Genomic DNA, 13,340 nt, shown 5'->3' with positions numbered 1-13,340 from the left:
CAAATAAGACAGCACCGTTGAGCCTTTTGTGCTCGGGCGGGTTGATACTTCGCCGAAAGGACGATTACGCCTGTGTGCGTAACCGCACCAAAAGCTTCTCGCCTGTGTACGACAAGTTTGACGCACGCTGTTGGCCTGCCCCGCCGTTATGGGCGATGGCCCATCGCGAGCATCGTGGATCACGTTTAGCGCGGTGCAGTGACGTTGTACCAGGGCGCCGCAGTGGGTGAGATGTTAACTCCCTCGCCTAGTATGCAGAAAGGTTCGTGAGTTCGATCCTGACCCTGATGCCTGCAGTATATTTGGAGTTTGCGTGTTCTCTCTCCCCGTGGTCACGTGGATTTTTCTCCGTGTCCTTCGGTTTCTCCCTCCACTTGTAGAATCAACACTCGGTCTGAGTATCTGGCTGCTATAAATTTCCACGCGATCAGCCACTTCGTTGAGCTATCATTTGCTGGTCAGATCGCTTCTGAAAAAGACGCTGTACAGCTCAGTGGGCTTTACCTGGTAAAATAAACAAAATAGTTTAGTTTCGTCTCATAGTCTCTGGGTCATTGCCGTTATTGTATCGCCTCCTCGCTCGTCCCCATTCTCACCCTGCCCCCTCCCATCCACCCTGCAGGATTTCCTCGAATGTTCTTGCTTCCTCGGTTTTTGTTCCCAGGGTTTGTCCTCAGCTGGTGTGCCCCATGACTTGTGCAGAGTCTTGGGACGCGATTGCATTTCAATACGTGACAGGTGTTAAATATCGTCGTCATCGTTGTTGTTGTGTTACGTGCTGAACCGGTGAATTTTCAAAGCTTTGTCTGTTTACTATGATATTCATGGTAAGAATTAACAGACCTTGACCACCTTGCGGGTGCTTTCGTCCAGTAGCGGACAGGTAAAGGGAATTGTTTTGGGGTTTGTATGACCATACTTCACCACGCTGGTCAATGCGTGAGGAAGTGTGGTCACGGTGACGAGATGTTAACTACCTCCCCTGCCATACAGGAGGTCGTGGATTCGATCCCGACGCTAACGGTGCCAGCATATTTAAAGTTTGCGTGTCTCTCTCTGTGGTGGCGTAGATTTTTCTCCAGGTCCTCGGGGTTTTCCCTCCAGATTTACAAAAGTATTTGGCTGCAATACATTTCCACATGATAAGCCCCTTCGTCGAGCTATCATTTCGCTTCTGAAAAAGAGCCATATAGCTCAGTTGGCCTTACCTGGTAAAAAAAAATTGCTTAGTTTATTATTTTATAGAGTTTGTGAAGAAGGGACCCAGCACTGATTCAGATATAAGGAACGAAACAGGTGGACTTCTCCACAAATCTGGCTATCGCCTGATTAAGCCAGTTGTAATTACTGGTGAAACGTCGTACTCAGATTGTAAATGTTGTGGCCTGGCTCTCCAACACTCCGGTGTGCTGTACTAGTAACGAATTGGCCACATTCTGTTTACGTGACAAACCTTACTAGTTGGCTGTGTCGGGCGGTGGCCGGTTTAACAACACGTTTTCTATTTACGCGATCGAACCCAAAAAAAACCTGTATTATGGATGATATTAGTCGCAAAAGCCTACGCCTTAAACTGATTCTGATATCACTCGCCACTGATGTCAGTCAATGTCTGTGAACTGAATGCAGGTTACCCGGATTCGTAGTGCAGTGCGCCAAACCGCTGTGCCCCACTCTCTCCACCTATTAGGGTTGTGCTTCATCTGGATTTGAAGAAAAGAAATGGAGTTGCACGAGGGAAAATGTCAACATTTCTCACTCTCTCCGTGTGCTAAATAATGTATGCCTCACTATTAGTGTCCTTTTCACTGCTTAATATTAGGATGCACTTGCCATTCCTACATTATTCAGAGTTACAAGAAATTGCTTCAAGAGTGCCCTTTAAATGTCCACTTTGTAATCTATAATTTATGTCATTTCAAATAACAAAACACTCTGTGGTGGGGAGCGGTGCCGCAGTGGTCAGCACGCTACACTACGAGCCAGGCAACCTGAGCATGAATTCTTGGCCACGGCTATAACACCCGGGGTTGAGTGATATCTGGGGCAACTCCCTGCCTTCACAGATCTCCATTGACCAGCGTGGTGAAGAATAGTTAAACAAACCCCCAGGAATTACATGGCCTCGGAGAGATTTTCACTCGGAAGTTGATCGACAAACAGGGCTGTAAATGACTATGTAAGATATCATTGCATGAACACAACCTGTTTTAAAAGCCAATGATGTTTTCTGCACAACATTGTTTGGAGCACAGATCCAGAGGAGATGAGCGGCGAAGAGGGATTTGGTATGGGAAGGATCATCACAGTGTGTCTTTATCTTCCAAGTTAAGTTGCGAGCATGTCCAGGTGATGAAAAAAGTTGGCATGGTGTTGGATGAATGACTTGGAGCGCTGTTAAAACATTTCCCCCTCCCACCCCCCTTCCCTTTCTAGGGTCTTCTGGTGGCCACTATATTTTGCTTCTTCAACGGAGAGGTAATGCTTTATCTTTTTGAAGTGTCCTTTTGAGTGCATTTGATCTACTGTGAGATAAAAAAAATAATTTCGAATACCCTCGTGCACAATGTGTTTCGCAAATGGCCTTGAAGTGCTCTTTTATGTTAACAGATTTGTTGAGAACGGAGAACACACACGCTTTTGGGATTACATTCACAGCTTGAATTATAACAGTGTAGCACCTACTCTTACGGTGATCCTGGGGGAGAAAGTGTAGATATCAGAGCTTCCCCTTGCGTACGATAATGGCCTAGGTTTAACCTCGGCGGAATTTTGTTTAAAATGTGTTCGTCTGTAGCTTTATAAAATATTTCAAAGCTGCTCATTATTTCTCTATTCGTGTGCGTACGCCTGAGTGGGTTTGCTATTTCCATACGTCTCTATACATCTGTCTTCAGAATCAAAGATGTTTTTACTGAAGTTCGCCGATTTTATTTTTCGAGAAGATTTAATGTTTCAGGCTGATGTGGCATGCGTTTAAGTCCAGCATTGCATAATTTAGCAAAAGTTAGGTTTATTTAACCGGCAGATAAAGATTCCCCTCTGTGGCATCTGCCAGACTGTTGGGGTGGTAAGTGCTGTTTGTGAACACCTATTAAGACCGACAAGTCGCACGAGGGTGCGGTGTGGCCAACTCTGACCTCGTCTAGGCCCAGGACCGGTTCTGACACTACTCGACACTGATGTCAGCCGCGGCCGAAATCTATCCCAGGTTGTGTAACACAGACCGCTAAACTACTGCTCCATCGCTCTGCACAGGCGAGACGGACAGCTGCTAACTTTGTCCAAATAACAAAAGGGCAAATTGTTACATGAAATTTATGATATCACGGTAATCATCGTCATAATGGAGCTATGGTCTATCCCCTGTCAGTGAAGCCCTCCCCTTTCTGCCGCCATCCCTCGGCCCAGCGTTGCCGCAGTTTATCTCACTCCTACGCATGAGCGTAGCTCATTCCAGCGTGTACAACATTCTCTTGCACGTCTCGTCACGGGGTACTGCGAGATCTAACCATGCCCATGCAGTGCTCGCCGATTTGCATTGGCTTCCGGTTGCCGAATGGATACATTGTAAGGTCGCACTCATTACACACGAAGTGCTTGCCACGAATTAACCACAATATTTCGCTGATTTCGTCAAGGAGCATAAACGATCACGCAAACTCCGGTCATCTTTGCAGTAATTTTGGGCTGCCATTGAACAAAGACGGTCACTGCATCACGCACTTTCAGATGCGCTTCTGCGTCCATCTGGAACGTTCTTCATTCCGATATTAGGAAGCCACTGGAGCTATCCACTTGTAAATCGAGATTTAAAATGTCTGCTTGGAAATGTTTTCTTTTTTTCCTTTTACAGCCATTCTCTCACCAGACTAGTCTATCAGCCATCATCCTTTCTGGAGATGCAAGCCCACTCAATGCATTGTCTCTGATTTGTTTACTTCCTGATCCATGGGTTCCTCTTTGTACCTCTCCTTGTAATTGCATCTCTCCACAATTCTTCGGAGACTTTTCTTCCATTGTCCTTGCTGGTACCCCATGTTTCTGATCCATATGTCATGGCTGGCAATACGCACTGATTGAAAGCTTGTCTTCTTCTTCTTGTGCGACATTTGTCCTAAAATTATTGATTCAGATCTGCCTTCAATACTAATACAGGGTGCTTCAAAACAAAATGATAACACTTATATGGGACTTTCGTTTTTAATGGAAAGAAACCTGATAATACACTGTAACATGATTAAAAAGAAATGTTATGTTAATAGCTTCAACAACTCAAAGAGTCTCCACTTGTTCGCCATCATTGTTAACACGTGCCTGGAATCTTCTCCAGGTGGTCTCCAGAGCCCGGAGACACAGTTATTGTGGTATTGTTGCAAATCCTCAGAAATGTTAACATTTTTTTTTAAGCACACCCTGTATTATATTGTTTTTCCATTTGTTGCCCCTTCCCAAACATTGTTTGTCTCCGATGTGCTTTCTGGTTGTACTGCGTGTTATTCGGCTGCACAAGCCGACGTTTCACCGCACGTCCTAGGAGCTGCATCATTCAGTTCCTGACGAGGCACGCGACAAAAACGTCGGTCAACCTCGCGCGGACCAACACGTTGTAGCGCAACCGCGAAAACTCGTCGCCGGGGCTGTACGGCACGATCGCGAAAAACCTATGCAGTCACGATGATATGTTTAAATTAACAAATCAGTTGAGAGTGGAGATATTATTTTTCTTTAATCAGTGATCCTACCGCTGTAGAGCCAAGTGCCCCATCGCACGAACAATACAACCAGCCCTTCTTGCAGCACACCAGGGTGAATGTGGGATGCTGCTGCTGCCTGTTATCCTCAACGACATCCATTTACGTGGCCTGGCTCTTCTTATAATGAGGTCAAGTTGCAAAAAAAAAATTACGCTGTAAAAATGATGGGCTTTTACAATCACTGAACCATCAAACTAGCTTCTTCCCCCCCCTCACCCTTCTTATTACAGATAATTATTCGCTCGCCAAGATTTCATTTTCATTCTCCAGTGATATCCTAACTTTTACCACGGATGTGTGCGTCCATGTGTCCGCGTGTGAGGGTTGTTCAGTGATCTGCGCAATGTGCTACGTTTCCAGAGACCCGCCTTGTTGATTCCTGAACACTGACATCATTGACAAATTTCGATTGCAGCCTGAAAATGCCTATGATCAAAATCACCTGGATTTTCGCCCGATCTCGTTAGATATAGAAATGAAAGCAGGCTTTAACCTGGACAGTGCTTGATTAGGTGATCCTCTCTGCGTAAAAAAAACAGTTGTGGGCAGCCAAGGGCAGTGCAGAATAAAATTGTACTGTACTATACTCCCAAATCTATGCTCCTCACCTGTGCCGACCCACATGGCCAAGTTTGGTGAAATCACCACCACGACGCAAGCGCGGGGGTCGTGGGGAGGCCCTCACACGGCAGCGGATTGTTTACTCGACCGAAAAATGGGGCGGCTGGTACGACTGCGGGCGGGGGGGGGGTAGAGACAAAATCAGACGAAGAATCAGAAAGAATCGGACAAAGGTGGCCAAGGCGTAGGTGCTGACCAAGCCACCTTTCTGGCGTGCGGCGCTGGCCTTAATAGGTGCTCGCCGATCACAGTTTATAAATAGGAGGAGGAGGGGGGGGGGCAGGTATGTTTGCCTTTGTGTGGGTGTCTGAACGAACGGTACATTTGTGAAACCCGAGCGTTGCGCCACTTTCACGGGTCCCGCGTGGACAGCTCTCGTCTCTCTCCCACGCCCCCCCCCAGCCACTTGCCCGTTTTTTTTTGTGTTTCACATTCCTCAACGGCAAGTGCAGCCGAGGTGAATCGTCGTTCATTCTGTCATCCTAAGAGCACGGAAAGGTGTGACCCCCCCGCCCCCGCCCCCTCCTCGTGATGGCTCGCGAACGCCGCTGCTGGCGGAAGGGACTCCACTCCGATGGGCATGATTGTCTACTCATGGTGCGAAAGACGTTCCACACGCACACACTCCAGGGGCAGCTCTGGAGGGTATTTGGCCTGCTCTTCCGCGCTGACCCGAGGGAGTGGCCCTCGTTTCATCTCACCGCATAACGCGACCTTCCGACCGACTCGGTTTGCGGTGTTGCAAATTTATTCTGCTGGGTGGACAGAGGCGGAGGGCATTTGAGAAGCTGGCAACGTTTATTTCAACTGCCGTGACTGGCAACCTCTGTACGGTATCGCCACGAATGTGCTAAACATTACACCATGGCAGCTTCCTACTGGGCTGTCTACAACAATATAATAATACTTGCATTTCTATTTGGCCCATACCATGGCGAAACGTCTCGGATCGCAGTTTATTTGTTGGCCTGGGGGGAGGGGGGGACCCCTTTCTAGGGAGCTTGTCCCTGTGCAGTACAAAGCGATTTCAGCACCGGACTGTAATGTAGGCATTAGCCTTGCCAGTCGGGGGGAATGATTGCTACGTGAAATCACAATTAAGCAATTGGGTCATCTACCTTAAGGCCATTGATGCATTTGGGATGGCTTTTTTTTTATCGCGATTGTTACCAGCAATGGTCACAAGCGATAGTTTCTTGTTTCAAAAATGTTGTTGCCCATATCTGGACACATTTAATTTGCAATTCTACCCTGAGTGGACAACCGGGGATGGCCACTTCTAGTCACATCAGAGACAAAGGTCACACGGCTGATTACCCGAGGTTGTGTGCTCTGTAGACCAATCACTTACACCATTGGAACCTCCTTTGCAAGTAACAAAATATGAGAATTGGTTTTTTACCCTTTTATTTGGCAACAAAACTGACACCTTTTTTACAAGGAGTCATGTTTGCATAGTGCGCCTTTTGGCGTCATCTGGTCCAACACCATGTGAGACTAGGCTCTAAGGAAAGCTGTCTCGGGTGTGGACCAATCAACTTCAAGGACAGTGCATACATTATCAGAGTTATGTTTTTTGTTTGCATTACGACTGCAGGTATTGTGGTCTATGCATACATGACTCCTTGTAAAAAAGGTGTCAGTTTTGTTGCCAGATAAAAGGGTAAAAAAACAATTCTCAGACCAATCACTGTTCATCGAAGGCAGTTTTAAACAATCTGTTTTCATTCCTCTCGGACGTTTATATATTTTTTTTATTGCACCACGTGCTGCTGAAGAAGCTCCCAAGCCCATGGAGCGAAACGTTGGACATCGTGCCCGACAGAACGCATTGCCACCTGAAAACGCGTTGGAGAGCTGTTGCAGCACATCCGCAGGGATTTTTCCACTCTCACTTCATCGGCTAGACCATCGGGGGTGGTCGGCAAAGACCCGCAGCTCTTTAAAGACTGCTTTGTGACGTTATTTATTAAGGACCACCGTGTCGCATTCGCCACGCGCATTGCTCCTCCTGAAATATTGAGTTTTATTACAGAATTCTAAGACGAAAAAAATGTCTCTTCTTGTTATTTTGCTTGCCGACCCGTGGGCTAGACACAACTCCCATCACTCATTTGACATTTCCTTAACAAGTTTCCATCGTTGCTCAAAATAAACACCATTGCTCGTGACGACTGATGGCAACAATTTCCCCTGAAATTGCCCGAGTTGCTGTCCACTGTGTGGGGGGGGGGGGGGGGAGTATATGTGACAGTTCACATGATGGTGGGAGGTTCACATAGGGTATGGTCATGCACAGCAAGTTGGCGCAGTAGGGGGGCACAGCTGGTGCATCTGCCAGTCATCTCAGTCAGCCAACCCATGGCACCTGGGGTCTGTCCCGTGACCTTCTGTCAGTGCGCCTTCGACACTTCACGTGGCCTCAAAAGTGCACCTGGCCTGGCACAAGCGCCATCACCATCACCTGGTGGCGGATGGCGAGCGCGTATTTGTATTGGTCCGTCCACTGCTTTGCTTGTGGCCACGAGCGATTCTAAATCTGCGTGCGTTTATCTGTTGTGTGGAATTTGGTAAACGCGTGCACTGGACACGTTGGTCTTGGACGTGCCCTGTTGGTGCTCTCACTATCTCAACGTCCAAATATAAATGATTTAATAATTTGCTGTTGATGCTCGTTTGGCAATGCGGACAGTTTATTGTTTGTTCTCATGGGGGGGGGGGGGGTCCAATGAGCGAAAGATTTGTAACCACTGGGCCTCGTGTATCATGGCATTTAGACACACTTGCAGTGGCGGGGGGTGGGGGTATACACGTATAAGGTGCCCTTTAAGACTTTGTCCTACCCCTGTGGGCTGCTGTACTTCTGTCGATTGGAACTAGAATACAAAATAAAGAGGGGACTCGGTCTTTGTTGACCCGGACAACGTCCGAGCCGGTATTCTCCTGTGGTCGTCACGTGAATTGGATTCCTTTCGGCTTTTTTTCATCCACGGCAAAGGTCGCAACCGGGTACCCGATACCCGTACCCTACCCGATACCCGTCTACCCGTACCCGGCCGGGTACGGGTACGGGTAGGCCGTGAGTCACTGGTGAGTAACCGTTTGTCACTCATTTCGGGTAGGGTACGGGTAGGGAACGGGTACCCGTACCCTTATCCGGCCGGGTACGGGTACCCATTTGCCACCCTGGTGCGGCCGGGGAACGGGTACGGGTAAGGAATCAAAACCCATTTGCGACCTCTGATCCACGGCCAAAAGTATCGGAGCCACCCTTTCGCCCGGCCCTCCTTTTTTACGTATCCAGGCTTGGGACTGCTTCAGGTATCCACTGGGTTGTGGACCCCCGAGGCGGAGTTAGAAAGAGAGCGTTCAGCGCAGTAGTCCCTCGGTTAACAGTGACATCGGTTAACGGGTTTTCGGTGAACGTTTCGCCTACCCATAGGAACCCCATGGCTTCGACGAACGTCGAAATTTTGATCAACGGTACGTTTGCGTGATGCACGCGAGCGCAAATTTCGGCCAATCCGAGGGCGCGTATAAGTAAAGCTGAGCCAGGCCCTCAGCCAATCAGCGACGTAGATTTTTTGAGCATTCCGACCTCGACTGGCTTTGTTTTATTTTTTGACTTAAAACTTTCGTGACTGCAGGAATTCATATTCTTTGGTTCTAAAAAATAAAAACCACGACGTTTTTTTTTCTTCCTGATGACGACCGCTTGTGTTGCGATCGAAACGTCGTGGTTTTTATTAAAATGTAAAAGTATTATTTTATTATTTTTATTATTTTTCTTTTTCTTTTATATCTACATTACTTTACCGTAAGAACCAAACAATATGGCTTTGTTTGTATTATAATTTCTGTTTGGCAGTGGAAACGGCCCTCTTGCAGACTAATTTTTCAAATTACAAGTTCATTCGATTAGCAGTTATTTCAGTTAACAGTTTTCTAGGAAAACGGAAAAAAAAATACGGACTATATTTTAATCACCTGGGTTCTTTACTTTGCTGCAGTTTCGATAATAATTTAAGATCGGAAATAATTTCCTGCCAGATTAAGGGCAGCATTAGTGTCTCTGCACTTTATTTACGCCCAGTAATGAAACGTAATTACGCTTATTCGATTTGTCCCTTACAGCGCGTGGCACAATTCCGTGGGTTTGTAAAAAAAAAAAATGGAGCTATTATTTTCTTTTTTGCCAAATTGATTTTGTAACTCACCGTTAAGTGCTTTTGATTAACTGCAAACGTGCATTCATAGCTGTTCTCTATTGAAGCAGTTAGCTTAAACGATGCACTTAGAATTGCTCAATGTAATGTGCTAACGTAGTTCTAATTTGGCAATATTTTGACACAAAGCGCTGGGCTGTGCAGTGACGAGCGGTAATTATTACGTCCTTGCGCAAGCCGGCGTCGAATGAAGTTGCGGTGGTTACAAAACTAATGTGCTTAATATTTGCCATGAAAATCAACAGTCTCGGATGACAAAAATAAAATCACTTGGGTCGCCGCAGCGCGTTGTCCGGCACGACGCCTCACGGTTGGCTCCACGAGGCCTTCTCTTCTCCGGGAATCTGTTCAGCTCCAAGCAGCGCGTCGGCTGTCGTGCCAAACAACGCGCTCCTCGGTCTACTCAATGCGCGCCCAAACCCTTCGGAGGTCTCTCGCGACCAGTAGCAACCCCTGCCGAGGGTCATCAACAGCTTCTTCATTCTGCCTCCTGTCGCCTCGGAAATATTTCCACTCGTAACCGTGCGACGAGCCGCATTGAGCTCGCGACGGAGCTCCCCAGCATGCGGAGCGAACCGTCGGATATCGCACCGAGCGACTCTTTGCGAGCAACCCGGAGAACCGTTCGGCAACGAACAAACCGCCGACACCTCCTGGCTTTGACCGTCACGGTTCCACTGTGCTGTGTTCCCGCCGTGTGCCCCCTCCCCCCGCCCTTCCCTGCACAGGTGCAGACGGTGCTGCGGCGCCACTGGATGCAGTACCGCCTGCGCTTCGGGCACCGCCGGCGCGTGGAGCACTGCTCCGTGCGCTCGACCTCCTACAGCACCACTGGCTCCGTGGGGGACGCCCCCCTCCCCGCCTCCTATGCCTTCGTCAAGGCCGGCAACGGCCAGGCTCGCAGCTGCAATGGAGCGGTGGCTGGCGCCGTTGGTGCCAGCGGTGCCGGGGGCGTCGGTGGGGTTGGCGGAGGTGGCGGCGGCAGCGGCGGCGGCGGCGTTAGTGGTGGCGGCAAGAGAACCGGCAACAGCGAACTGCTTGCGCTCAAGCTCAATGAGACCAAAGCGTAGCCTGGTGGCGATGTCGTGGCGTTTGCGTCGCAAGACGATCGCGCATCGTGCACACCTGCGTTCTTTTTGGTATTTAAGTGCAACGAGTTGCAGCAGTGTCATTTTGTTTTCTATATATAGACAGTCAGTGCTAAATCGCTGCTTAGGACTGCCACCAACAAGGGCAACGGTTTTAATGCAGTAAAATAATTAACCCCCCACGAGCCACCCCCCGTCACCCAGCCGACCCCGTCTTCGGTAATAAAGAGCCGGCAAACTTGGGTTTCTGATTAAGAAGGACGGTGAGAGAAGACCTGCATACGCAAGCTTTTGAAATAAATAAACACGTAGACATTTCAAATCGAAGGCCAGGACTCCTTTTCGTTCGTTTAAAAAAAAAACCCTCCGCCCGCCCCACGTTTGTACCCAGAATGTTTCTGCCCGCTTGGGACACAAGCGCCTTTTAACATTCAGTTCCACTTGGGCAGCAGGCCCTCGACGCCAGCTCTGCGATGGTTTTGGCTGCTGCAAGGGTGAGCCTAACTATCACTACCAACAGCCTGTGCCTAAGTCATTCAGGTTTGCAACTCCGCTATTTGTTTGTTCTCGCATTGAGCACAGCGGTCAGAACGTGTGACTATTTAGCGGCGACGTCAATGGAAAGAGTGTTGCTCGCACTGAGGTGCCGTGTTTGGGGAGGGGGGTGGGGGAAATATTCCAAGCACATCTAAATAATTAGAGTGAAAGGTTTGGTGTCCAGTTATGGTTTGGCTCGTTTGCAAATCAACACCGCCGCTAGAACACAGTGCGCTCCGTCAGATGATGACAACAAGCCAGCCTTGTGCTAAAGTCGCATTACATAAATGGCTTAATTCACTCACGGTTAAATGTACCGTTTTAATTTTTCTGTGACGTACCCCCTTCTGAAATAATTTAGCGATAAGTCATCTATCATTTCGAAATTTATGGAATCCGTGATCCTGCAGCGCAAGATTGATCGAATGCACGAAGTGGCGGAGGGCAGCATGTGCCGTAACGGTGTTCGTTCACGTTCTTATTTTTTTGCGAAACAATCTTTCGAAGCAGTTTTGTCGACGGCAAGTGGTGGTCACGTGGGAGAAGCGAAAAATGTTGCAAAGGAGCTAAGGCGGAAGAAATTGGAACTCTCGGCGAAAAATGTTATCATCTTACACAAAGGACTCCCGAGCAAATGCGCGGCTTGTTCAGTCGTGTTGAAAGCTGCTTGTGTCGAAAATGCAAATTGGGCTAATTACAATGGAACAGCGAAATGTATCGCCATGAGAACAGGGCACGCCATAGATGCCGTCCGTGATGGATGTGAACAGTGATTGGTGCGGTGGGAGGGAGAGAAAAACAAACAGGATTACGTTCTGTGTTGAAGGTGGTTGTTTTTTTCACGGAAAATATTAAGATCCTTGTATTTATTTCCTAAATGGAGTTAAAAAAAATACTTATTTAAGACAGTTTATGTGTGTATGCGTTGTGTGTAACTGCAGTACAAACATGTATTTATAGTCACAAAATCGTGTAATTTTGAAATATAGTTTTGTCATTGCCCGTAATTTAACTGTTTGTGTAAGTTGTTTGTTAACACAGTGACAACATGATGATGATAATTAATGTAAAAACAAATAGGATGGACGATGCTTGACACTGAATGTCGGGCAGTGCGTAGGATTAATTCCAGAGTTAAGTAGCCGTGATGTAAGTAATGTGACCGTCAAACAGGCTGTGTAAGCCATTCGCTTTCTCATCCCTGAGATGCACGACAATCTACTGCGGTCGTGTTCCATACGTCTGAGATGTGCTACACGTCTTTTAATGGGTCGATTAAAGCAAACATCTGTTGGCAAATTGCTAACGCGACACGTTCGGCACGGCGATTGTTCTCTGAAGCAGTTTGCTGTACGTCACCGATGCCATAGTCTGGATCCAGGTCGCCCTTGGCCATAAATCTGGATCGCATATTCAATTCCGTCCACGTGCCCGACGTTACAGACACGTCGTGGTGGCGAGATGTTAACTACCTCGCCTGGAGTACAGGAGGTCATGGGTTTGATCCCGGCCCTGACGCCTGTATAAATGGAGTTTGCGTGTCTCTCTCCTCGAGGTCGTGTGGATTTTTCTCCGGGTCCTCCGTTTTTTGCCTCCACATTTTAAATCGAAATGCGTTCGGAGTATTTTTGGCTGCTATAAATTTCCACGTGATGAAAAGCCACTTCGTTGAGCTATCATTTGTGGCCAAGTCACTTCTGAAAAATAGCTCTTTAGCTCAGTGGGCCTTACCTGGTAAAATAAAAAAGTACGATAGTTTTATTGACCTGTCGTCACAAAGGATTATACAACAATCTATTGAAATCGATCCTTATACTCACGATAACACGCATCGAATCGCGCGTGTGAGACATGTATTATTTACGTTTTATGCAAACGATATTGTAAGCGATGTGTTCATGTAACATTTTGCTAAACGACTGAACAAAATTGTACTGAGATACAAACAAAAACAATGAAACAAATCAAAAATGGGAAAAAAAATTATTGATTCTTACATCGAGGAGCGATCCTGAATCTTGACAATTCATCGAATAGTGGTGGCGGACGGTTGAGAGATAGGACATGAATAATAAATAATTCCACGTCCTATCCCCTGAATCTCCAAGCAG

The 13,340-nt window shown here is 47.5% G+C and overlaps 1 protein-coding gene across 4 annotated transcripts in view; it reads left to right on the top strand.

Annotated features, from left to right (window-relative positions):
• Positions 1 to 11,603, top strand: part of LOC144724628 (calcitonin gene-related peptide type 1 receptor-like) — a 153,840-nt gene extending 142,237 nt beyond the window's left edge. For all 4 annotated transcript variants that reach the window (XM_078603907.1, XM_078603908.1, XM_078603909.1 and 1 more), the window contains exons 12-13: positions 2,437 to 2,478; positions 10,333 to 11,603. In XM_078603907.1, coding sequence (XP_078460033.1) covers positions 2,437 to 2,478; positions 10,333 to 10,674 — 384 coding nt within the window. In that variant the 3' untranslated portion in view covers positions 10,675 to 11,603. The remainder of the gene's footprint in view (positions 1 to 2,436; positions 2,479 to 10,332) is intronic.
• Positions 11,604 to 13,340: the final 1,737 nt, after the last annotated feature.

The sequence above is a fragment of the Lampetra planeri genome, chromosome 21, assembly GCF_965212315.1.
Source record: "Lampetra planeri chromosome 21, kcLamPlan1.2.h2, whole genome shotgun sequence".
Lineage (NCBI taxonomy): Eukaryota > Metazoa > Chordata > Hyperoartia > Petromyzontiformes > Petromyzontidae > Lampetra > Lampetra planeri.
Note: the sequence above shows the minus strand (reverse complement) of the source record. Positions and strands in the feature narration are given on the sequence as shown.